This window comes from Pseudonaja textilis, chromosome 11 (genome assembly GCF_049901715.1).
Source record: "Pseudonaja textilis isolate UNSWEBS1 chromosome 11, rPseTex1.2, whole genome shotgun sequence".
Taxonomy (NCBI): domain Eukaryota; kingdom Metazoa; phylum Chordata; class Lepidosauria; order Squamata; family Elapidae; genus Pseudonaja; species Pseudonaja textilis.
In genome coordinates this window covers 8,970,288-8,995,591 of record NC_142000.1, presented here as the reverse complement: position 1 = coordinate 8,995,591, position 25,304 = coordinate 8,970,288, and the positions used below count along the sequence as shown (strand labels likewise).

At 40.7% G+C, this 25,304-nt stretch overlaps 1 protein-coding gene across 5 annotated transcripts in view; it reads right to left on the bottom strand.

Annotated features, from left to right (window-relative positions):
* ADAMTS18 (ADAM metallopeptidase with thrombospondin type 1 motif 18) overlaps positions 1-24,766 on the bottom strand; it is a 94,635-nt gene extending 69,869 nt beyond the window's left edge. For 2 of the 5 annotated variants that reach the window (XM_087940570.1, XM_087940567.1), the window contains exons 1-3: positions 24,491-24,658; positions 23,873-23,957; positions 17,964-18,280 (exon numbers count right to left, since the gene is read on the bottom strand). In XM_087940570.1, coding sequence (XP_087796696.1) covers positions 17,964-18,280; positions 23,873-23,957; positions 24,491-24,532 — 444 coding nt within the window. In that variant the 5' untranslated portion in view covers positions 24,533-24,658. Of the gene's footprint in view, positions 1-17,963; positions 18,281-23,872; positions 23,958-24,490 lie in introns of all 5 variants that reach the window. The other 3 variants (XM_087940569.1, XM_026714165.2, XM_087940568.1) reach the window with 3 other exon arrangements.
* Positions 24,767-25,304: the final 538 nt, after the last annotated feature.

The following is a 25,304-nucleotide window of genomic DNA, read 5'->3' as shown; positions in this document are numbered from 1 at the left end:
CAAGTGACATGGTCAACAACTTGCTTGCTCAAATGAACAATTAGCTCCCCTTCCCATTAACTAATATACCAGTAGCCTTTGAATCACCAGCATTTTACAGTGGAGTCAGACAAAGGTATCCCCATTGAGGGAGGGAGGGAGATGATAGATGATAGATAGATAGATAGATAGATAGATAGATAGATAGATAGATAGATAGATAGATAACAGTTTTTATGATTTAAGTCACCAGGAAAAGGTGACACCATTATATACAGTTACGGGGAATCTCACCTTGGTATCCAGTATTTTGTAATAATAGCTCGTTTACTGGTTTGCCTATCTCTTAATGAGGAATAGGGGAAGAGAGAGAAACAAGAATACAGTAAATCTGTTTTAGACTTTGCCATTTAAAGGATTTCCAACATCTGAAATTATTCCTACAGGGTTCATTTCATAATTGATTCGAACCATATGGAAAAGAGTGGCCTGTCTCTCCTTTTTTTAAAAAATCAATCCATGGTGGACCCTTAACTGTAATTTTGCTATTGCAAAGTCATATTGGAAGGCAAAGATCTTCAGAAATGTATTAGGAAAGTTGTCCTGGTTAAGGCTGACCAGCAATTAAAAAAGGTTTAGGTGATTTATATTTACCTATTATTCTGTGGGCATGGCTAGGTGGGCGTGGCAGGGGAAGGATACTGCAGAATCCCCATTCTCTCCCACCCTGCTTTCCAGCTCCGTTCTCCTGGGCAGGGCAACCAAAGAAGACCCAGCCAATCAGCTGGGACTTGGGAGGAGAGAATAGATGGGGGTGTGGCCAGTCAGAGGTGGGATTGGCCAGTTCTCTGAACTACTCAAAATTTCTGCTACCAGTTCTCCAGAACTGGTCAGAACCTGCTGAATACCACCTCTGGTCTTAACATATAGAGAAGGTCATTGCAATTTTCAAGTATTTGTCTTTTCCCCAAAGGATTAGGATAAAGTGAGTGGCAGGTTCTCTGTGTTGGATTGTTTTCAAATGATTGTTCTTCCGCCAGATGTTTGGAGTTTTAATTGCATATTAAGTTTAGCTTCACTGCACACTGACCAGAGTCTTTAGGTTGGGGGTAGGGAAGGATGAGGTGATATTCAGCAGGTTCTGACCAGTTCTGGAGAACCAGTAGCGGAAATTTGGAGTAGTTCAGAGAACCAGCAAATCCCACCTCTGACTGGAGATTTTAAAATATCCTTCCCCTGCCACACCCACCAAGCCACACCCACATAACATGTAGTAAAAAAAAATTGAATCCCATCACTGAGGGAAAGTATATATGTAATATAAATAAATGGATGACCTACATGAATCTTACTACCATTGCATCAGCCTGACAAAATCACAGTCCTGAGAAAGCCAGAAACATGGTTCTAATTCTCCACCTAATTTAAATTTGTCCTTGCTGAGTGAAATTTATCTTTGTTGATTCCTCAAGAATATAGGCAGTCTTCAACGTATGACCACAATTGAGCCCAGAATGTATTTTGCTAAGTGAGATATTTGTTCAGTGAGTTTTGCCCCATTTTACAACTTTTCTTGCCACAGTTGTTAAGTGAATCACTGCAGTTGTTAAAAGAGTAACATGGTTGTTAAGTGAATCTGGCTTTCCTTGTCCCTCTCACTTGTGACTGTATGACTGTAACTTTGTCACTTGTATCCTAACAATTTATATTGATTTATATTGACTGTTTCCTAGTATGATTTGATTGCTTATTGTACCCTATGACTATCATTAAGTGTTGGACCTGATGATTCTTGACTCTTGACGAATGTATCTTTTCTTTTATGTACACTGAGGGCATTTGCACCAAGACAAATTCCTTGTGTGTCCAATCACACTTGGCCAATAAAGAATTCTATTCTATTCTATTCTATTCTATTCTATTCTATTCTACTCTACTCTACTCTACTCTACTCTACTCTACTCTATCCTTTCTATTCTGAGGGTTGCAAAAGGAGATCACGTGACCCCGGAACACTGCAACCGTCATAAATATAAGTCAGTTGCCAAACAATCTGAATTTTGATCATATGACCCTGGGAATGGGTTCATGGGTAGAAAAAATGATCCTAAGTCACTTTTTTCAATGCCGTTGTAACTTCAAACAGTCACTAAACAAACTGTTGTAAGTCAAGGGCTACCTGTAGTCATTTACTGACATGTCATTGCTTGCATGCTGATATAACTGAGCATGAAAGCAATGCTGCATATGTAACAATAATATCAAGAGAATGGTATTGTATTTTAAATGCAGGACTGGACACATAAAGAATGAATTGCCCTTCCCCAACTCTTTATATTTTTCCCTCTCAATCTGAAAAGCCTAACAGGAAGAAGACTTTTGAAGGCAGCATGTATCCATTTTGGTAGGCTGGTCAAGAAAACTTCATGGATGTGTACATCAAGTCATCAGCAGTTGAGCAGTTGGACTTGGAAGAGATTTTGCACTTGAGTACATCTGGAAGACTGCAAACTTCTGGAAAGAGGACTGTACTATGGAAGGAGGAAAAAACATTTACACACGCACAGCCACATGCACTTACTTCTTAGCCATCTGGTCACACGCTAATTAGAAGCACACTGCACAAGGGAGTTTCGCTGAAATTCCCTTGTCTTTTGGAAAGATAGTAAATTTTCTTTCCATCAGATTGAACAACTTTGGCCAAATGTTCTCTGCAATGTTAAACATTATTCGTGTTGTAATTGCCTACATGAGCATATAACAGGGGTGTGTCTGTAATTGCAGTATGTAATATTTGAAGGCAGCTGAGGAATTCACATCTCAATTAGTTAAAAATAACTTGCCCACATTGCATTTAAAAAAAAGAAATATTTTCTCCTCTCCCTATTATATTGTGTATGCATGAATTTCATTCCTGTGAACCTTAGTTTCATGATATAGCAATGAAATTGTGAAGAACAGCTCATCAAAATGCATTTAGGACTGAACAGGAATGGTCAATCCAGATGCAAATCTTGAATTACAATTTGGAACCAGATGAAATTCCATACTTAGGATAGAAGAAGACAATCAGACCAATGGTGTGGGCTCTAGACTAAACAAATCAGGATAATTAGCTCTGAGTTCTAGCAATGAATATATCCTAAACTACATTAAATGCCAACTTAAGGGAGACCAATAACAAAACGAGAAAACATGTGCGAGTTGTATAATCAGATCTATCCTGATGTTGCCTTTATTTTTCAAAGCAGTTCCAAAGGGACAAGCTGGATTAAGGATGTTGCATGGGTGAAATCAGAGTTCCATTAGTGTCCCATTCAAATTGCTTCTTCTAAATGCTGCTATTGGGTTTCTTCTCAGTAGGTAGGGATTAACAGCAACTGTAGAAGGTTAAAAAGTCACGTGCCCAAGGAATACATGTCTTATGTGCTATGCAGGCTCAAAGGAACTTTTATATTCCAAAGATTTAATGCTGGCTTTAAAATTTGCTTTGGAAGGAAGGTCATTAATGGCAAACTGATTAATAAGATATTAATAGCTATATAGGGCAGAACTGAAAACTTATGCATAGCTAGAGTATGAGAATTGAACCCAATGGTATTTATATATGATTGCAAAATGTTCGACTTATACGTGAATTTTGTAGTTAAGAGGCATCTTTGGCTGATAACAAAGCTTAGTCTTTATTAAAAGGCTTGCATTCTTTGGGGCAGAAAGTGTAATTTAAACTGCCAGAATGAAGGTATGAACATCATCAAAGGGAAGGAAGTATTCAGTCTCTGCCTGATTATTTTCCTACTTCCTACATATTAAGTTGTCAAAAACAGGAGCAACTTTTAAAATCCTCATTATCATCTCATTCAATTGTCTTGAGCAGAGCAAATCCAACAATTGCTCACCACCTCTGACAAGACGTGTCAATAGTTCTGAACTGAAAAGCAAGCCCTAGAATTCTGGCCTCTTACGGGGAGGTGTCTTTAGGTTTGGGGGTTTCAAAAATCTGGACAAACAGATTTGCTGGCATTTAATGGTCTGGATTTTGGCAGGTCAGGTGTGTTGCTGCCATAGTCAATGAAAAGCGTCAAGGGTCTAGGTCAAGAAAATGAAAATCATTCTCCAGAAGGTTTACATTCGGAAGGTTAAAAGACTTCTCCCATCGAAATTCATTATGTAAGACTGTTCGTTCCTCTAAAAGTTCCAGACAATAGTCCAAGTTGTTTCATTCATTACGTGGAATTTTTTTTTTAATTTTGGTTAAAACATATGTTGTTTCCATTGGTTTTGTATATGTTTAACTATATCATTGATATGCACCATTTCACGAGATCTCTTTCTAACGTAAAATGCAGAAATAAAGAATGCACGTTTCTCCCCATATATTATCCCCTCCTTTTAAAATAGTTTCAAAACCCCTTGCCCATCTTCTCCATACTGCAGATTTACCAACAGCACAGTTGAAGACCGGATGTTAACAATAGCCATCCATTCAATGTAGGCTGTTCTAACAAAGCTAAGTAGAGTTGGGTCTGGTGAGCATTTGAGAGGATAGCACCAAAAAATTGCAGAGCTGTAAATTAGACTATGAAGTAAAAAAAACAATCCAGAAAAAGGATAGCAATTTCACTTCTACTCCAAAGAAAAGTACTGGAATATTTCCAAAGTTTGAAGGAGTCCAGTCTAATTCAATTCAGAAGAAATGTCACCTTCACTGACTTCTAATCAGAAATGGTGTCTCTAGCTGTTTTTATGATCACTGGAATAACAATATGATATTTTTCCCCCAAAACATATATCTTTCTGCATCGAGCCATCAAATCTACGTTCCAAGTCAAGCAAGATTTCTGCAAGTTCAGGATAACAGTCTAACTACTTTATTCACAGTGACAGTTCCACCCAGCATTGCAAAGCAAACGGGAAGCCACAGGATTAGGAGAGGAATTCCCTAATGCTTCGCTTGTTTTACCGTGAAAGAAGGCAGCACTGTTTGAATTGCAACTCATGCACCAACAAGTAGCTGATGAAATGTTAAAATATAGGTGAGTGATAGGAAAACTTTGTCAGAAGTTGGAGAAAGGCAGTCACACATAAGAAAATCAAATGGCTAATCAAGTCATTTGCAAAATAAATGTGAAGTTAGTGCAAATAGCAGGAAATCTCTTTAATCAGTAATATTATTTCCTCAAACAATGAAGACAGATGGTAAGGCTGATAGACATAGATCTACTTAGTCTGTTGAGTAATAAGAGGAATTGCTTGAGGAAATTACAGTTTGCAGAGACCTATCTTCCCCTTCCTTCTTTCTTTCTTTCTCTCTTTCTTTCTCTCTTTCTCTCTTTCTTAAACTTTTAAGCATAATCTCAAAAGTACTTTTATTAGAATAGCCCCTGGCACATCTGTGAAATTCCAAAACTAAAAGTTTCCAAGCTTCCCCACAATGTCCCAATCTACAACCGATCCCCTTTTTACTCATCATCACATCACATGAGCCAATCCCAAAGTAAGTTCCGATTCTTTCTGTGCCACACTCTTTAACCTTGAACTATCAAAAGAATTATATTTTGTCTACTAAGAGCTACTCAATTAACATCACCCCTCCTCCCACTTTCTCCAGCTATGTGGCACCGATGGATCATGATTCCATAACTGACACTGGCTACCTAATGAGAAGGAAGGACTCACTAGAGAAGAGCCTAATGCTAGGAAAGATGGAGCGCAATAGAAGAAGTGGATAACAGAGAATGAGGTTGCTGAATGGAACCACAGAAGCAGTCGGCATGAGCTTAAGTGGACTCCAGAGGACGGTAGAGGACAGGAAGGCCTGGAGGAATGTTGTCCATTGGGTTGTGATGGGTCGGACATGACTTCACAACTAAAAACAACAACCCATTTAAGAAATTCTTGGGCCCATCTGAATCCCATTCTCATATAAAGGGTGATAAAGTATTGAACTTAATCCCTTCTTGGCTACAATTCAAGTTTTGTTAACTCAGAATTCCAAAAGAGCTGTAAACATTAAGGTTTCTCTTTTATCCATAAGTTTGCTCCCCACTACATTGTGATGACCTGGGGTATGGCACAAAGGCAACACAGTCAAATAAGCAAAAAGAATCCCTTTATTATCTCCAACTTTGCCCCCACTGTCCAGGTTACCTTCAGCTGGAGAAAAAGTGTCCCAGGAACAGCCTTTAACTGGAGAAAATTCAGTCTAAAACAAGGTACATACAGACCGTAACCAAAAATCCAAACAAACCAAGCTGAAGTAATTAACTTGACAGGGCAAGAGAAAGACTTTCAGACTTGAAAGCATGGCAACACTCACACAGTTGGGAAGACACCAGGAACACAGATAAGCCATGATGATACCAGATAAATTCATGATTTGTTCCCAACAACTTACTGTGCACTGCTTCCCTTTTTAAACACTGTGTTCCCAGCTGCAGCTAATGAAGGGAATCAGGGCCCTTTCCTCCCCCGTAAGCCACACAACTCACATTGCTTCTTTCTCCATTCCTCCCTGTGTGCCCTAGGATGAAGAGGGGGTGGGCCTGGTTTTTCCTCCGAATTCCCTCTCCCTTGCTCTACCTCTCCCCTGCTCTGCCCAGCTGGACTGTGCCATTCCCAAGTTTCTTCCACAGTCAACAGAGCCACACTCCCACTCCCTGTCAGCTGTTCAGCCTCCCCCTCCGAATCAGATTCCGACAAGGGCAAGACATACATTGAGAAGTCTATGGTATTCATAAAAAAAAGCCATGATGATGCCTGTGTCAACAAATCAAGGAGAATCCAAAGCCTTTTGAAAAATGGCTGATAGCAGAAATACTAGGCTATTCTAGACAAATAAATTTGAAAGATTATAAAAGTACTTCCTCCAACCTCATGAATTATCACAAGTTATAAAAACAAAATATGAGAGATTTAGAAGAACAGGTAGAGCCTGAGGGTGGAGTCAAGAGAGGACTCAGTCTAGAATCATCACTGTCCACAAATGCTCCAAGTATAGCCGTCCTTGAATTCTGTTGACTCCTATTTAGCACCAGTTTTATGCTAGTCAATTTAGTGCTAACTGTTAATTGACTAGATTCTTGTTTATAGGCTTGAGCAATAAATCTTCTTAACTGCAACTTAATGTATGGTCTTGGTTCTTCACGCTTGGCATAGCATCTGTGGCTCTACCACTTGCAAAAGCTTTCTCTCAATTCCATATGGGGTAAAATCTCTTGTGAGAACCCAGTGTTGAAGAAAATACATTCTCCACCTGTTCCTGGGCACTTCTATCTGGTGCTGATGATAAATAAGGTTCCTTTGAATGAGCTTTTCCATCATTTGAGTGCACCTTATTTAAGCATCACAGCCTTTTCTTTTCTTTTCAAAAAAAAAATGCTCCCTTCAGAACCACACGTGATGTGCTTCCAATTCCAGCATCCCCTACAAAATCAGCTACATGCTGTGACTTTTCAGGCACATGCATCTGGTTGAGGCAGGCTGTCTTGTAAACTGCTCACTGTATGGAGATCATTTGTCATCTGCAAAACAGATTCAATATTGGCCGCCTGGCAGAAACTTAAAGACTGCAGTCATAGAGGAAATTAAAAGAGTTACATGGGAACTAGGAAGCAGTCCGACCCCCACCCCCCAAATACTTTTTTTTTTCAGATGTTTATAAACAAGTCTGGGCTGGGAAGTCAAAGAAAAGGCAAAGAGAACTACGACTGTTCGCATTTTCATGCCATGTGGCAGGCATGTATTAGATTTTGCTTTTTTTGGTTTCAAGCTTATAAATATCATTTCTTGATGAAAACCTTCGCAGAATGGAAGATGTCCAAAGTTTGCTGCCTAGAACAGCATGTTCCCAAAAGATGATCTCAAAGACCACCAATAAACTGGCATGCTCTTTGATTAGCCTAGAAAAGATCATGGCATCAAGAAGAGTCACTTAAGGATGATCTGAGAATTTTTCCAATTTATCAATTTAAATTCATGGCAGATTTAAGCTATAAATTATAGCTCTGAATTGTAAGGAGTGGGACTGCCTTGGCTCCAATGGCAAACTGCTTCTTAGTTTTGGTCACTGGAGAAGCAGAATTCTGCCTTAAATTCTTAATCTTATCTTCAGCTATGATAAGGATATGGAAAGATACCTAAGTATATGGGATGTACTGCATGGGAATAGAATGTATATGAATAATGAAACATGAGGTCAAAAGTTAACTTAGTCCAGAGTTCTGGGACAAGGAGTGGTCAACAAGATATAACTGAGATGCACACTATTGTTATTTTGTGCAATTCAGACATGCAGTAAAACACAAATACTATAAATCAAAAATAGAGAGAGGGGAATCCACCCCAAATTTAGGATAGATAAATATATGGACTTGAAACTAATCTGGAAGAAATATTTGTGCACCACCAAAAAGCTGCACAAAAACAGAACACAGCCCTGTATGAAATTCACATTTGCTTACTTATATGCATTCGATACAGATTCGGAAATAATTCAGTAATTAGAATAATTAAACTATCTTCCTGGTGAAGAAGGAATTAGATAAGTCAAGCTGCTCACTTTTCATAGGAACTTCAAATGCCCTATTCTCACTCCTTACAGTTATTTAGTTTTAAATCAGACTTTGACCAGGCAAATGGAGAATATCAAAAGGAGACAGGACACTCGGAACTAAAACATTAAATGTGCTTCTGACTGTAAAAACTAAAAAGAGGAGCTTAACCTGTGGTCTTCTAGATACTGTTAAAGTACAACTAAATAGCCTTCACACTTGATCATGTTGACTATGACTGTTGGGAGTTCAGGTTCTGCAACATCTGAAGAGCCACAGATTTTTCTCAGACCCATGATCTGGCAGATTTGAACACAACATCTGGTTAAACGAGTATGTCCCAGCATGGAATTCTCTGCAATAAGCAACACTGTGTGGAAGTTAAACAAGTGGCACTCTAGGGAAAGGAAATTCTTCAGTCTGAGCCTTGTTATCAGAAAACATCCTATCTTCATATCTGGGCAAAGAAACAAAGTTTTACTTAGTTATAAGCTGCGCAGCATTAGTTATATAAATCCTTCAGATTTTGCATGGAGCAAGCCTAAAGCAATGAGAACTGCAGTACAAGAAACACACATAACTATATTAATGTAAATTCCAATGTTTGTAGCTTAAAAAAAAGTTCGTATCTTTTTTTACAGGATTCATCCTTTCAATGTTTTATCTGGATTTAATGCATAGTTATAGATGGCAACCCACTAACCCTCCCACCTCCTAAAAGAGGTCACCAAAAAAATTAAGCCAAGAGTGTGCGTCGAGAATTGGAAATTCTCTTCAAATATTCAGTTGAATAAATGTAGGGTTTCACACTGAGTGAAGCAGAGAAAACAGAAGTATAAATATGCTCCCAGAATTGTCTGTTGTTAAGTACCAGTCTCATTGCCCCACATGTCTAGATAGATAAGACAGATAAACAGACACTCATGAAGTATAAGCTTCTAGTACCTTGGAATCTATTTGGCCTTCTGATAAATAAGTATTTATCAGTCTAATATGGCAATCTTTTGGGGGAATGAGCCATACACTGATCCCAGGATTCATTATATTCTCCTGATCCAAAGAAATAGCCTGCAGAAGAAAATGAGGTAGCCCACTCTTTTCTCTCTGATCTCCACACATTTAGACAGACAGTAGGTTTCCTTGCTTATTAAACCAACTTTTCTTCTCTATATTGGAATTATGTCCACGTGTCCAAAAGTTTATTATATGGAGGGATATGTTATATTTTGAAAGTCTGCAAAGATTTAAAACAATAAGATGTCAAAACACCTGGAGAAGATACCAAAGAACTTCACTGCCTAATGCATCCTTTGGTCAAAGGCCACACTGTTTTCTTATCTAACAATTCAGCAATAAGAATGGCCTGCACCCTAGCTATTTCTTTTATATTATATTATTATTTTATATTATTATAAACTAGTAGCAAAATCAGTCAATTCCTTCAAGAAAATAACTGACTAAAGACATCAGATGGGTGTGCCATGTGTGCAACAGCTGGTTGTTTGGGTATGTTGGTCTGACTTTCCACCTATATTCTATATTTGTTGCAAACAATGTTAATGCCAAATGGTCATGAAATTATTTTGTCTACTCTAGCTGCTCCCTATTTGTAACTGAATCCATGACTTAATACAGACCTCAACTGATGCATAAAGGCACATTAGAAATCTATGTTCAGTAAAGTTCGTATTATTACATAAGAATGACTTCACTGGATCAAACTAGCAGCTAAAATGATCCAGGCTTCTGTTCTTCGAGCAGATAATTAATTCAAGGATCCACCTGTAGCATCTTTTTACTAGCAACCATGTTCTTGAGCCCCCGAAATCTGATAGCAATGCTAAAAAGTAAATGGGTGAAAACAAGGGTCATACTCTCATGGAAGACCCATCATTTGACCCAAGGTCATGTCCACCAATGTAGCTAATCAAGGGAATAGTCCCAGAATATTTCTTCAATAAAATCTAGTGGGAAGTTTGAAATTCATGCTTCTGTTGGCTTAGATCTGATGACACTTATTCTTCAGCAGGATTTACTCCACCCAAATACAAGAATTTCCTAATTCAGGTTGTTCTCTCTTTCGAGTAGTAACCTGGGACATTCACTGTGGTACAAAGGTCATTTCATCAGGAAAGATAAAGAGTTAATGGATACATATGTACTGGAGGGACTCTAGTAAATCTCCATTCATAGGCTAAGAACCATTTTCTACAAACCATTGGTGAAAAGTACCAGCACTTATCCCAGACATACAAGCTGCTGTAATGATATATCAAAAAGAATCATTTCAAACACAACCAGTCCAGCTCTTTGACCTTCCAAGATTGCTCCCATCAGCTGGATCTTGTGGTAGTTTAGACAGCATTCATATTAACACTTCATTAATTATGATTTATTTTGGCAGTAGAAAAAATGCCTTTTAAGAGTATCTGAAATTACATCATTTCACCAGTTTGGAGATGGGAGATGAGAGGGGGAGAAGGGAAAATGGAGAGGGAGGGAGAGGGAGAGAATAGCAACTTTTATTCACAATGGACATGTTGTAACAAGTAACTAAACAAATCTACATCTTGATGAACACATCAAAGCTTTGCATTATATCAGTCAAGGGCAACAAAATATAATGTAACTTTTACAAAGTTCATTTAAAGATTCCACAGTCAACATGTCGAAGTGTTACACAAAGTTGGGCAGCTCAGCTGCAGATGTTGTATTTCTGACCTCTGCAAAATGATATACAAACATTCAGCAGGGAGATTCACACCATAAATCGCAGGAACTGTTTTATAAGTCATAGTTCAATTTTAAATAGTTCCAACACAGCAGGACTGAAAGGCAAGACGTTGAATTGTCCAACTTCCTAATGCAACAGCCCAGGAAGATATCTCCCTACGTCTTCCATTCTCTGTAAAAAAAAATTCCACTTATACTGCGCTAACTATTTTGTGTCCTGTTTTGCCCTGTTATCTTCAATGTTCCACCAAAAGAAATGTATTCATTTAGTTATTTAATGTATGGCATAGAATACATGGATAATAGTAAAAATGTATAAAAGGAGCACATAATACTATGGCATATGTATAATGGAAATATGTATTCAATTTTGTAAGATATTATGAATTCAAGAAGTTGTGTAGATATTCTATATATCTATATCTATCTATCTATCTATCTATCTATCTATCTATCTATCTATCTATCTATCTATCTATCTATCTATCTATCTATCTATCTATCTATCTCTTCTGTAATTAGTTATAGGTTATATTGTGAAATGTATTGGTTCATGGGAATGGAATAAATGTTCTATATATTAATATCAAGGTCATTTATCCATTTAAGTGCAGTATTGGTTAGTTGGAGAAAATCTGCTTTTCCTCCTATATAAGCTTTCAAAAAGAAATTCCTTGAGTGTAACAGGTGCTAAACTTCTGAACTTGCCTTCTTAATCAAGGAATTTTTCCCGGCCTTTTCATCAGTTACAGTTCCCAACTACTGGCGGACCTTCCCCCCCAATTGTGATATTTAAAAAAAATCCTACCTTCCAGAAACATTTTCAATTACAATATTAACTTTAAACAGTTCCTGCTATTTGGACTAGGCTAATTGAAAGCATATGCCATGGGAAATAATATTCCATACAGCTGCCTTCTTTAAAAATGGGGAAAAGTGCAGAAATTGCAAACATGGCTGTACAACCAGAGATGTCCATGTGGGGGATTAAGGAAGAAAGCTCCACTGTTTCAAACATGTGTTCAAAGATGCACAACAAACTTTTCACCCTTCCATACATCATTATATAACAAGCCACACATCTTACACCATGATGTTGTGCGGTGACTCTGAAGAAGCTACTTGGATGAGAAGCGAAAGGTTTTCAAGGAAAAAATAAACAAACAAAAAATCCAGTTGCCTTTTGGGAAAGCACCTTTGGGACAACTGAGACTTTAGAATGCAGGTGGATTTCAAGGAAATCATACTGAGCTCCAAGAATTCATGGCATTTTTGAGCACTCAACAAAATCCTTTTCAAGATGATGAAGTTAAGACAGGCAAATGCTGGTTCTAACAGCATTGATTTTTAGCACTGATATCCTACTGAGCTCCAGGAATTCATAGCAATTCTGAGCACTTGTCAAAATCCTTTGCAAGATAATAAACATAAGACAAGTTAGTGCTGTCAAATGGTACTGATATTTAGCACTGATATCCCTAGACAAGTCACATAAGGGCAGAAAATATATTGCCCCCATGCCATCAGTGAAAGCCTGAGATTTGTTGTTATCAGCTCAAATGCAATTCCCATTTGACTAGTTCTACACCCATGTGACTTCCATCTACACATGCAGCGTATCTATGACTTAAAAGACATACCCTACTGTTTAAAGCCCAAAATAATTTTGCTTTCAGCGGTCTTGAGCAGAGCTAGTCAAACCAAGGTCAGGATAATCTGCAGTGCCCTTCAAACCTACAGTAGGCCTGCCAAGGAAGAATTTGGCAAGAAAGAAGCAAGGCCCCTTTTCCACACTGAAAGGCAGACAATAATATAATCAGCAAATTTCTTACCCAAGAATTCTCTAACTAGGTCATATCTATACAATTGTTACTTCATTTGCACACACACCAGGCTGCTAGTTAACTAAGGACTTTCATTATGTTGACACAGCAGCCTTGGACTAGATCTGTAGCAGGGGAGTAATGAGGCAACAAAACTCCCCCAAAAGAGAAGCTAAGATATTGCTGACCAATTAAATAAATGCAGATTTCTCAGCCTAAACTCTTGAAGTTTCCCAAGACCATATTTTCTAGTGGCTATATTGTCATCTTTGTTAAGTGGTCTTTCTTGATGGCATGAGGAATTTTCTTTTGAAGGAATCACCAATGTCCACTTGTAACATTTGCTTTTAGGTAATAACTGAAGATACCCTTATTCACCCAGGCAGCTAATGATCCCAGGACCAGACAAATATCATTGATTGGCAAATAAATGTGTGTGTGTGTATACGGTATATATGTACATGTGTAAAGCAAATAAATATATATATTATTTTTGCATGTATTATTTAAAGGGTTGTTGGTTTACTAAATTGAAAGCTTTGCTTAATATTTCCTTAATTGCAGTTCTGGAAGCTATCTGACCTTCTCAAAAAAATCCATCTCATCCCTTAAGAGTAATCCCAAATCAAAGATATGCTCTTCTTTAGGAAGTCCACCTGGTAATAAATTTGAACTTAGTTTGGAAGTTCCAAGGCACTCACTGTGTAACTGAAGCCAACCAGGACCATTGCATAGTTGAGACAGGAAAAGATAAAACAACTCCATACTACACATGATGGATGAAAGTGCTACCTGCAGTGAAACTAGAGCTTAGTACAGTATCACAGATGAACAACATTAGTGAAACCAGCTGATGCATCTAGTTCCAGTTTTATTGGGCTATCATACAATGATGTATTGTAAAATGCATAAGATTCTGTTTCATATAGACCTCCTGTCATATAATCAAACACTAAGGTTGGTTTTTCCTTAAGATACCCTCAACCCCCAAGATCTAGGTTAAAAAGATCAGCCAGACCCATCATTGTATCATCATGACTGGCCACTGGAAAGACCCAAGATAAAATATGACTAATTTTGCTCCATGGATTAGTAACCAGTTGACCAATGTCTATAGTAAAAGTAGGTAACCTTTGGTCCTAAATCATACATTCCTAATGCCCTGGAAAACAAACAATTCTCTAGCAAGAATGATCTCTTTCTCTCACTGGGGAGCTATAGAACCACACTTTGGCAACTTATGACCCACAACTGTCTAGGGACAGGATGCAGAAGCTCCTCTGATGCCAATTCCAGATTAAAAATGTCAACTTCAGAAGCATATTAAGCTCATTGGCCAGCTGTTCCCTTAAAACCTTTTTGAGTTGACCTCTGAACTTTTGTCTGTTGGTCAAATAGAACTCTGTCCTCAACAGATGTTGTATCCTTGGCCTCATAAGTAGGATATCAAGAAAGCTGCAATTCCTTTATTCTTCGTTTCTAGTGATAATCAATGTGTTTTGTCTTTGGTCTCTCCCAATACATTTTCTACATAGGCAAGAGCAGCAAAGCAGCAGCTGAGAGCCTGGTTTTTCTGAACTGCTCACACATGCACTCCAAAGCAAGCAAGATGAAAGGATCCCTGCTGTCCATTAAAATGCCATGGCTTCCAAATCCCAATGTGATGCTTCGGGTTTAAAAGAATAGGCCACTGCACTTGCATTGTAGGGAAGCTCCTGCTAACGAAAGGAACAATGGGATGATTAGCGCTACCAACCATGTAAAGCAATGCAATTGTTTGTTTAATTGCCAGGGCTAAAATGAATAGAAGAAGGGCAACCTAATTGTGGAAAAGGGAGGAGGTACGGATAGTGGCATTTACAAGCATCACATTGATACTAGAGTTGGCTTCACAAATCACATCAAGGTACATTCCATTTGGTTACTAAGCAATGACTGACTGGATGCATACAAGTCAAAAAACCTTGCACCTACAGATGTTCAAAAATTGAACCTAAGGCCTAAGTGCCAAGATGTTATCTACCACAAAACTAAGCTGGTTTCCTCATCCAAGAATCATTGACAATATCTTGCAGCAACGATCACCAAGTATACACCAAAAATCTAAGCCACCATATTTCTTTTCTTTCCATTCAATCTTGTCCAATTCGCAGAGACCGCCTAGGCAAGACCCTGAGGTTTTCTTGGCAGGTTTTACAGAAGTGGTTTATTATTGGCTCTTTGCCTCCACTGAGAGAAAGTGACTAGCTCAAGGTTGCCCAGCTAGCTTTGTATCTAAAGCAGAACTAGAACTCATAGATTTCTGGTTTCTAGCCTGGTGCCTTAATTACTACACCAATCTGCTCTCCAATGCCAATAGAGGGCAGCAAAGTGGGATTGAAATCCTTTGTTGCCACCTAGTGGTCATCTAATTTTTTAGCCCATATTGAAGGCCTCCTTAGAGAGTTCATACAGGTACTTCTGAGTAGTTTATTACATTGCTTTACCTTGCCACTTATATTTTCTGCTGTTTTCACCTCATGGGATTTTATTGGAACAACTACAGTAGCAATTCAATACCCAAAGAGCTTTTTACAGCCTGATGGTTGTGGAGTTCAAAGAGATCTCCTCTAGCACAGTAGATACCCTTATTCCACTGCAAGTATTTCAAGGTGAACTTATAGTTTAACCCAATCAACTGTAGACTTTCCTTTAAAGAGGGAATTTCTGAAGGCTAGATAAAGATAATCCTCCCTTAAACCAAGGTTAGTTTCTGATGATTTCATGCAAACAAATTATGACATTTTCTTGGCAACAATACAAAGTATTTGTCAGGTCCAAAGAACCAAGAATGGCATGTGGATTTACCTCTGAGTAGTCTCTTTATTGTTGTTTACCTACAGAGTCTTGGCAAACTAAAGCAGTGATCTGCAAAATTATAGATAAACTCGGTGAATTGCTAGGGAGGATACATCTTTGCTCTCTTCCTGCTCAACAGATATTCCAAGATTCACTGTCTCTTTGCTCTCTAGGAAGGAGCCCTTCCTTCCTGTGATTCCAGGTCACATTATTCCATCACTTTGTTCTGTTTTTTTCCCCCAATTTTTCAACCTAACCTATAGTCCTGAGATTGCCTGATCATCCCTGTCTATGAACTAATCAGTTCCAATCCTAATTTTTAGCAGTCAGCTAAAATGGACTAGATTGTGGATTGGTGTATCATGCACCAACCCAAAGCTTGGAGTGCAATTACAGAAATTCTCCAAAAAATGCCACTGAGTTGCAGGATTAAATTGCACAGAAATTTAAAAAATGAAGTATTAAATATACAGACCTTCATCAGATTGAATTATGTTTAGATTTAATTTTGTCAACTTTTGTTGCTTTTTGTCACTTTTTGAAACATGCCCCTTCCAACATGTCCCACTGCTACCCTCAACTAAAAAAAAAGTTGTATGATCATGTATGCATACTTACATCTATGCATCCCTACATTTCAGTTGTACAGCAAGTGAAAATACATCAATGAAATTCCACCATGCCCAGATTTCAAAGAATGCATAATAAAATACATGATGGGCTTTTCTATGGAACAGAGATCCAGTCCTCTGAATCTGAGGATAGCCTTTGGAAGTCTTGTTTTTTTTTTACTACAATATTTGGAATTCACTCCGCAAGTGTCCATGTAGGTAAATGAGTCGTAAAACTGAGAAGGTAATATCTACAGTACATAAGCCTGACATTTTAGTAAAGTGTTGCCCATCACTGTGTCAAACATACATCCAATATATTTGATGCAGAAAAGGAATTCCCATAAATGAACATCTGTCCTCCAAGTGTTCCCACCGCTCAAGAATCCATTTGGAGAATCTTTGTTTCTCATGCAATGATATCATCTCTATCTAAAACTCTTGCTGAATGCTGAGAAAATAAGGGTGAGGTGGGGTGGAGGCAAATGTTGCAAGATTTTGATAAACGTGCCAAAAAGAAGATCTCATAAGTAGCAGTTGTTTGGAGAATTTTGACAGTGGATTGGCTTCCCACATTGCACTTGCTTGAACATAGCCTACCAACGGATCACAATTTGTCGAGTTTACAACAATCCACCGAGCTATAAAAAGCATGGGTTATGAACACCACAGAAGGATTCACCCATCTTGCTAAAGCTGAAATGTACCAACCACATGATGATTTAGCATGATGCACAATCTCAGACTGAAGGCCTTCATGTCACAAGATAGAACTTAATTGGCTTCTGAATGAGATTATATAGACTTGCCCAGAATAAACTCATCCCAGAGTCCTGAAGGAAGGACCCTGCTAAGGGGTCAAGCAGACTTCTCTGGCACTGTGTATGAGGGAACATATGCATCTGTCATCCATGGACGGTTGCATAGAATTCCTTGTCTGCATCCATATGTCTGCGAATTTTAATGTTTTGGCTAGAAGCTACTTAAACAGCAAAGCACAGAAGTCAGATCAAGCAATCATCATACAGGATGTGCACTCCAGATGGGCTCTAGGGATTTTTTTGTGTCAGCCCATCTTCTGCACATACCGATCAACCCCTCTCTCTTATGGAGATTGTCAATTATTCAGGTCATGTATGTCCCAAGGGTGCTTCTCCAAATTCCTTGGACTTTCTCGTTTGTTTGTTTGTTTGTTTTCTTTGAATTAGAACTGAAGAAGCTTCTTGGATGAGTAGCGAAACATTTTCAAAGGGAAAAAAATCCAGTTGCCTTTTGGAAAAACATCTTTGGGACTTAGCAGCATACGTATGAAGCAACAGTTGCGGGCAGTTGCAGGCAACTTTAAATCAGCCTAAAGCCAACAGGAGAGAACAAGTGTAGCAGAAGGGGAACAGTCTGAAAACCAAGCAACAACACATAACACTTACCAAACCTGTGCACGTGGATATGGCAACGGAAGAAGAACTGTAGTTCCTTATAAATCCCTGATAGAAACACTGTTCAATATCACGAACCTGAGAATCTTCAATGCCATCTTTCCCAAGCACCTGGATAGTCACGTTCTGGCTCAGAAAGTTGGAGGGCTTCAGCTCGAGATGCAGTTCCTGTCCAAATGCTGAAAACCTGTAGTGCAAAGAAGCTTTCGAGTTCAGGGTGGATCTCTTTCTCCTCGCGCTGTGCAAAATGTCATGCGAGAGATAAGATCCGCTGGAGTCCACCTCGACTGGAACAACAAAGGTGTAATCTGGAAGAAGGTTGAGAACAGGGTTAGCCACCAGCCTTCATCTCCCCTCAGGCATGTGTTTTTTTTTTGGGGGGGGTGTCTTTCTTGGTTTTATGGATTCCTCGTTGGAAGAAATATCCATCTGGGTTCCGTTCCAAGTTGGGGAAGAAGACACTGGAAACGTGGGGACTGATTGGAAAGATGGTTTAGTGATGGAGAAGAATCGGCAGCGGTCCTGGGTCAGCTGACCAATTGGTTTGATGAGTACATGGATCTGAATACGGTTTGTTCTACACCGTTTTGTAATTTAGAGGCTTGCTTTGTGCCTTTTTGTTATTTGACTTTAATTAGTTTGTCTCGCGAAGGCCGGCACCGAGTCTAAAGATTGAAAATCTTTAGCAAATATAATTAATCCTAGCTGCTGGCTTCCTTGGGGTTTTAATCCTGTCTTGAATGGATTATTACCAAATCTGCATTTTTAACAGGTGGCCTCCTCAGTTTCTTGCGGGGAGGGAGATGGAGTCTGCTTCCTGGCTTTTAAGAGCATGTTTCTTTATTTCTCCTTTAGGGAAATATAATATTTGGCCTTTTTAATATTTCTCAAAATATTTCATTCTTCTAGGAGTTGGGGGGCTTCCCACTCTAAAAGTTAACTTTCCTGAGATGAATCAATGGAACCAGACTATTAGAGGAACTGGGATGCCACTACCATTCATTGGGCTCAAAACAGGAGGTTTTACTTTTCAATTCAGTCACAAATGCCCCAATTTTGCTGAAACATGAGCTTGGAGGCTGCTGTCCGTTCCTGGGAGCAACAGTCCTTTTAGGTTGCAATTGGTTTTAATATGATATTGTGTTTGTATTACCTTATAAGTCACTTACAGTCATGTTTGAATTAGAGCAGCTTATAATTGAAGACAGTAAAATAAATAGTTTGGGACCAAGTTCCCCACTCCCCTGCACCCCCATCCCTTCCCAGGGCAATTGCAAAAAATTATAAAATCTGATTTATTCCTTCCCTACTCTTGGAACAGTCCTGATATTCTGACCCAAACCCTTTTCCAATAAAACAAACACAAACCAAAGGGAACAGAAACCTCTTAACGATTCTTACGAATCCCCCGTTAAAAGGCTGCTATAAACTAATTAACTTTGATAAGTTAAATCGCCAAAACTGTGTGAAGCTGCCAAGAATAACAGATAAGAAATATTTTACAACACAAGAGTCTTCAAATACCAACTTAAGATACTGCAATGTCCACGAGGCTGAGTTTCAAAACATAGTTGCTTCCTACAAAGAATGTTCGATTCACAGCTGGCTTTTATCCTCTTGAAGGAGAGGCCATTACCTTGCAGCCTTATTCCTGAATCGTCTGTGCAGATGTAGCTGCTCTCTCCTGTGAGCAGCTCTGCATGCACGCACAGAGCTCCTCGGGAGCCTCCTCATCGCTGCTGCAAGCTCCCACAATCCCTGAAGGCAGCAGTCCACTCCCTAATGGTCCTGCCCCCTCATCTGAGTCCTCGCTCTCCTCAACCATCCACACCTGCTGCCAGCTAACCACAACACCTGAATACTGCAGAATAATGCAGCTGCAGACTTCCCTGGTCATTCTTGAACCATTCGTTTGTCGTTTATTTGACGGCAAAGATTACCTTTATTGGAAACCAACGCTATAACTCAACTAGACAGTCTTCTTAGCTTAGCCCTCCCCCCACCCAATAGGTTCTAGTGGGAAATGCTTGAGTACATCAACAGTATGCCCTGTTGAGCTCCTGCAGGAAATCTAACAAATAATGAAACTCATAATAAGATTACCCCTAGGTAGAGGCAAATATTTCTCTCTCTGGACACACTGGGAATATATCTGCTCTGTATTGGTGATAGGAAGGGCATCTGGCCATTAAAACACTCTGCTAGTTCTATTCAGTTGCCCAGACTCCACCTCGCAAGGGATTATGGGGCCATTAAAAGACGACGCTGACGACGCTGACGATGATGATGATGATGATGATAAGATTATTTTGGGCTTCAAGATTTCTGATTGCAGAGTCCTTTGCTGGCTCTTCTGTTCTGCCATTGGACTATAAAAGCTTCATCCAGCGTCATATAAATATGTCAAGCAACAGATAGTTGTTCCTCTCTTCTCCTTCATTTCCCAAACCCCTGCACATTATTCCGATCAAGAGCATTATGGGAAGTTACAAGGTGGCAGATCCACCTGTACTGTGCTAGGTAGGATAAAGAAAGGGGCAGGGTGGGGTTTCCCTGAGTAAATAGGCAAGGATACCAAGAGCTGTTTCTAGTCTTGGATTCATTGCAGAAGGATTCCTACTGAAAATTATTGGTATGGAAAAATCTCAAAGAGAGTCAACTTATGCAGGTTATAGGATAGCAAGTGCCAAGTACACCTAAGGAGTGGGATGAGGTTTTATGGGTTTTTATGATGTGGGGTTTTAATGTTATAAACCACTCAAGAGTCACTGATGTATGCGCTGGGCATCCATATAAATTTGTTCAATAAATACATTTACTCTGACTACACCCTATGTTGTTTCCATTTCTTCATCCCTCTGCTATTCCATAAAACTCTGGCCATGAGGATTTGGAAAGCGCCACAGATACATTAGCTGTGTGTCATCACAACAATAGCATTTGAGAAGCAGCGTCCAAAGCAAATAAGATAACAGAATAACAGAGTTGGATTGGGACCTTGGAGGTCATCTGGTCCAACCTCCTGCTCACAAAGGAAAGAGGCCTGAGGCCACATCTTTTAAATTCTAGATTCCGGCTTCAAAGTACAGTACCTCTAACTGAAGCACTCAGCTGAACTCCTATGGTTTTCTGATCTTTAATAACAGCTTGCATTTTAAGTTTGTAAGCTTCTTAAGGGTTTAAGTGGGCTATTTTTAGAGCGCCATTATCAGATACTTTGGAGTTTTCATTATTATTATTTTTCATTTGATATGGTCATAAAGCTAATAAACTATCCATCTTTCCTTCGGGACGGACGGACATTTATTAATAACAGATTTTAAATTCCTCCTCACCTGGGACTTTTATTATTATTATTATTACTAACCCTGGAAAAGAAATCAAAGAAACCAGTGCAAGCAAGCAAGCTACACTGCTTTTCTCTGTTTTGTAAGCTTGGGAAGAAAAGCTACTCTTTCCTTGCACCCTACCCCTTGCTTGGAGAAACAAAGTTATTTCTGAATTGAGTTTTTGTTATCTCCTCATCTTCACAAGGTTGCAAAGGAAGGCATCGTTGCTTGCTTCCCCACCCACCCACCACCCACCCCCAACAATAGGGAGAAGGGAAATGTTCTGTCGAGAGCATCTCACTTTTCACCAGCAGCGCTAAATCAGAATTTCAGGATGCTAAGGAAGGCTGGTAGCCAAAACTACAAGCAGCTGCATGAGAAGGGAATTCCCCCAGTGAGCAAAGGCTCCAACACTGCAGAGCAAACACTCTGCACACAAGCATGTATGCTCTTTCCGCCACAAAACGAGGCTCATTAGCATGCCCAGTGAAGATTTCCTACTTCTTCCTGAGATCCACAGCCCTGCAAGGATTTCTTCAAGCAGTACCTAATGCTACCGGTTTTAAACATTCTTGCTTGCAGCCTGCACTGGAATGTAACCAGCACTCTGTGGAAATGCTTGGAAGCCTCTGCCCTGTTTGTCTTTTTCTTTCTTTCTTTAATGTGAGATGAACTTTCAATCAATGATGCCTCCCCGTCTCCAGCTCTCTCTTTGAAATCTAGGAATCCTTCTTTGCCTGTTCACACATGTTTTCCTAGAGTGCGACTTCTCACAAGCTTCCCATCCCCCTCCCCATTCCCTGCGCAAAGGGTTAGAAATGCTGGATTTTCAAGTAATTCTTTCTTCTGGTGCTATGCTTCAACGTTTTTTTTTTTTTAGTGAGATTAACCATTTTCTTTCTCCCTCTTTTTTTTTTTTGAAGTTATTCCTCTGTATTTCTTTCTTCACATTCGTGTTATGAGGGTAGATTGAGAAAGAACTGGCCCCAGTATTGATCTGTAATTATTTTCCCCTGCCTCTTGTTCCTACGGAAGTACATTTTTTCTGAATAATTCCTGTAATAAGTTGAATATATATCCCAAACCTCTGCTCCATACAAGAGCATGGGGCAATTGCAATCTCAGATTGTGACTAGGGAAAACCTGGGTTCAAATCTACTCTTGGAGAAGTAGCCCAGTGTCTTCTCTTAGCCCAGTCTACCTCGAAGGCTTGTTGTTGAGGAAACACCCAAAAAGGGGGGAAGTGTTTTGTCCATCCCCTTAAGCTCCAGAAATAAAGTTTATCAAGAATTAAGTGCACTTGTTTCAAACAGATTTTTGAAACTCATGGTGAAAACAAACGGACCTGTTCAAGGTAGTCCAGACAGGAAGCGCAGCTATGAGTGCTAACTCTTTGTTTACTGTAAGATCAATTAACACAATCTTGCAAGCCTAAAAGTATTTCTCCCGTCTTCTCCTTTTACTCTCTGGAAAACTAGCTGCTTCCCAGTCTCCTCTCTATGGTGGGCTCAGCTATATTTTACTTGAGAGTTGTCCAGTCTGAGGTTCTTCCTCTTGTCTCCCGAGGGCATTCTCACATATCAGTTCACCTAACTTTTGTTCACAGCTACATAAAGTAAATCTGCAGTGTGGGTGCAAATTTGCAGTTCTCATGGTTATTTCCCCATTAGGATTAAAAGGATAGCAGCTGCATTTGTAAAACATCTAGAGAGACGGACCAAACACCTCATCTCCTAAGAAGCTCTCTGTCAAAGGTTCCCAGGAGGAATAATGCTCATTACTCAGAGCATCTATAGAGATTCTCAGAGTCATCCAGTTCATTGTTGTCCCAAATGTGCTTTTTTCCCCCTCAAAAGGCAAGTGGACTTTCCAAGACAAAAAGCACCTTTGGGGCATTACTCAAAGTGTATCATGAGTGCTCTTCCAATTGACAGGATAAAGAGAAGAGTTTACACCCCAGGGTGCTAACAACAGAGGAAGGAAACACAAGCAGGAGTGAAGATTTGAGTACATTGTCCTTTCATTTACATGTCTTTAGATTTGGGTTCAGGAAGGAAAGACAAAGGGGATTAAGGGATTCTGTCAGCAGACCAGACCAGCCTCCCAACCCTGGCTACATCTCAGCATCTGATGTAACCTGAGGTAGGAACACTCCATAATCCAACAATGCACCAAAGATCTAGCCACTACTGCAACATTTTAACACACCTGGTCTGCAAAGTTTAGCCTGTGCGCTTCTAGAAGGAGATCTTCTCCATTTCAGCACTTCAAGGCATTGGGAAAACCCCATTTTTTTAAAGATGAGCTATACCAAGGCTCTCCTCTGTCCACAACCCACTTGGCTCAATCATGTCAGGTTGAAACTTAGTGGGGGGAGGGGGGGCACATGTCCGACTAGAAGACTTCCAAGGTCCCTTCCAACTCTTCGACTTCCAACAGAACCACCAACGCATCTGAAAATTAAAGGCTTCTGAGCCAAATCCTTTGCTGCTGTCCTGTCACCTCAGCCCCCAGCAAGACGAGAAAGAGGATGCCCGTTCGAAACGTGGGAAGCTCAAGAAAAATACCAACCCTGGTTGAAGGCGCCGAGGCTACTGCTGTCACCGGGTAACGCTGCCGCCACAACGCCGCAACAGAGGCAGCACAACTGGAGAATCTGCAAAGAGAGAGGGGGAGAAAGGGGGAGAAAAGGAATGAAAGGGGGAAACACACACACACAAAAACAGGCAGAAAGAAAAAGAAAGAAAGAAAGAAAGAAAGAAAGAAAGAAAGAAAGAAAGAAAGAAAGAAAGAAAGAAAGAAAGAAAGAAAGAAGAGAAAGAGAGAGGGAGGGAGAGAGGGAGGGAGGGAGGAAGAAAAGAAAGAAAATAAAATAAGGAAGGAAGGAAGGAAGGAAGGAAGGAAGGAAGGAAGGAAGGGGAGAGCGGGGGAGGGAGAGAAGGAGAAAAGAAAGAAAATAAAATAAGGAAGGAAGGAAAGAAAGGGAGGGAGGGAGGGAGGGAGGGAGAAGGAGAAAAGAGAAAAGAAAAGAAGAAGAAAAGAAAAGAAAAGAAAAGAAAAGAAAAGAAAAGAAAAGAAAAGAAAAGAAAAGAAAAGAGAAAACTCCGAGGTGGGTTTGCTCTACTCGCCTGGGACGACTGGGAGACCCTGGTTTCCCTCAAACCTGGCAGCGGAGACCCCCCCACTTACCTTCGCAACGCTGCCCAGCCAGAGGAGGGTGAGCGCGTGCATGGAGGGGCTCTTGCCAACCGCCACGGGCAAAGCCGACGGGGGACGACAGCTGGAAGCAACGCCTGGGTGTCTCCGCGGGACATCGGGGTGGAGTGCGGAGGGGCGGAGGAGGACGGCTCTACCTGCCGCCGCCTCCGTCACCGCCGCCGCCACCGGCAGCAGCAGCAGTACCACCACCACCTCCACCACCACCACCAGCAGCAGCAGCACCAGCAGCAGCAGCAACCGAGCCGTGCGGCGGCCTCTCCAGTCCCCACCACATGTTCACAGCGCCGGGGGCAGCCCGCCTTGGCATCCCCCCCACCCCGCTGCACCGCCCCCAGCGGCGGGCACCGGCGCGGGGCAGCCCATCCCGAGAGAGACGCGGCGCGGGAGCGGGGGTGGGACGGGACGGACGGACGGACGGACAGGCAAGCCCTCTTCCTCGCCTCCGCCTCCCCCGCACCCCACCTCTCGGCCCAGCGCGCGCACCGCCCGCTGGAAAGGCGCAGCTGCCCGGCTGGCTAGTTGGCTGCGCGGCGCGCTGAGGCGGAGGGGGTGGGTGGGATGGAGCGGGAGCGGGAGGGCGACACGAGTGGGGAGGGGCGGAGAGGGGAGAGGAGGGAAGGAGAAGGGCCAGTCAAACCGCCTGTTTTCACCCCTCTTAGCTAGCCCGTCCGGACCTGTCCGCAGAGCTCCTTCCTCCCCTCCTCCCCGCCTCAGGCAGTCCACGGGGGGCGTGGGAAGGCAGCAGGTGCGATAGGACGGAAAGGTGCGATGGAAAGGAAGCGGT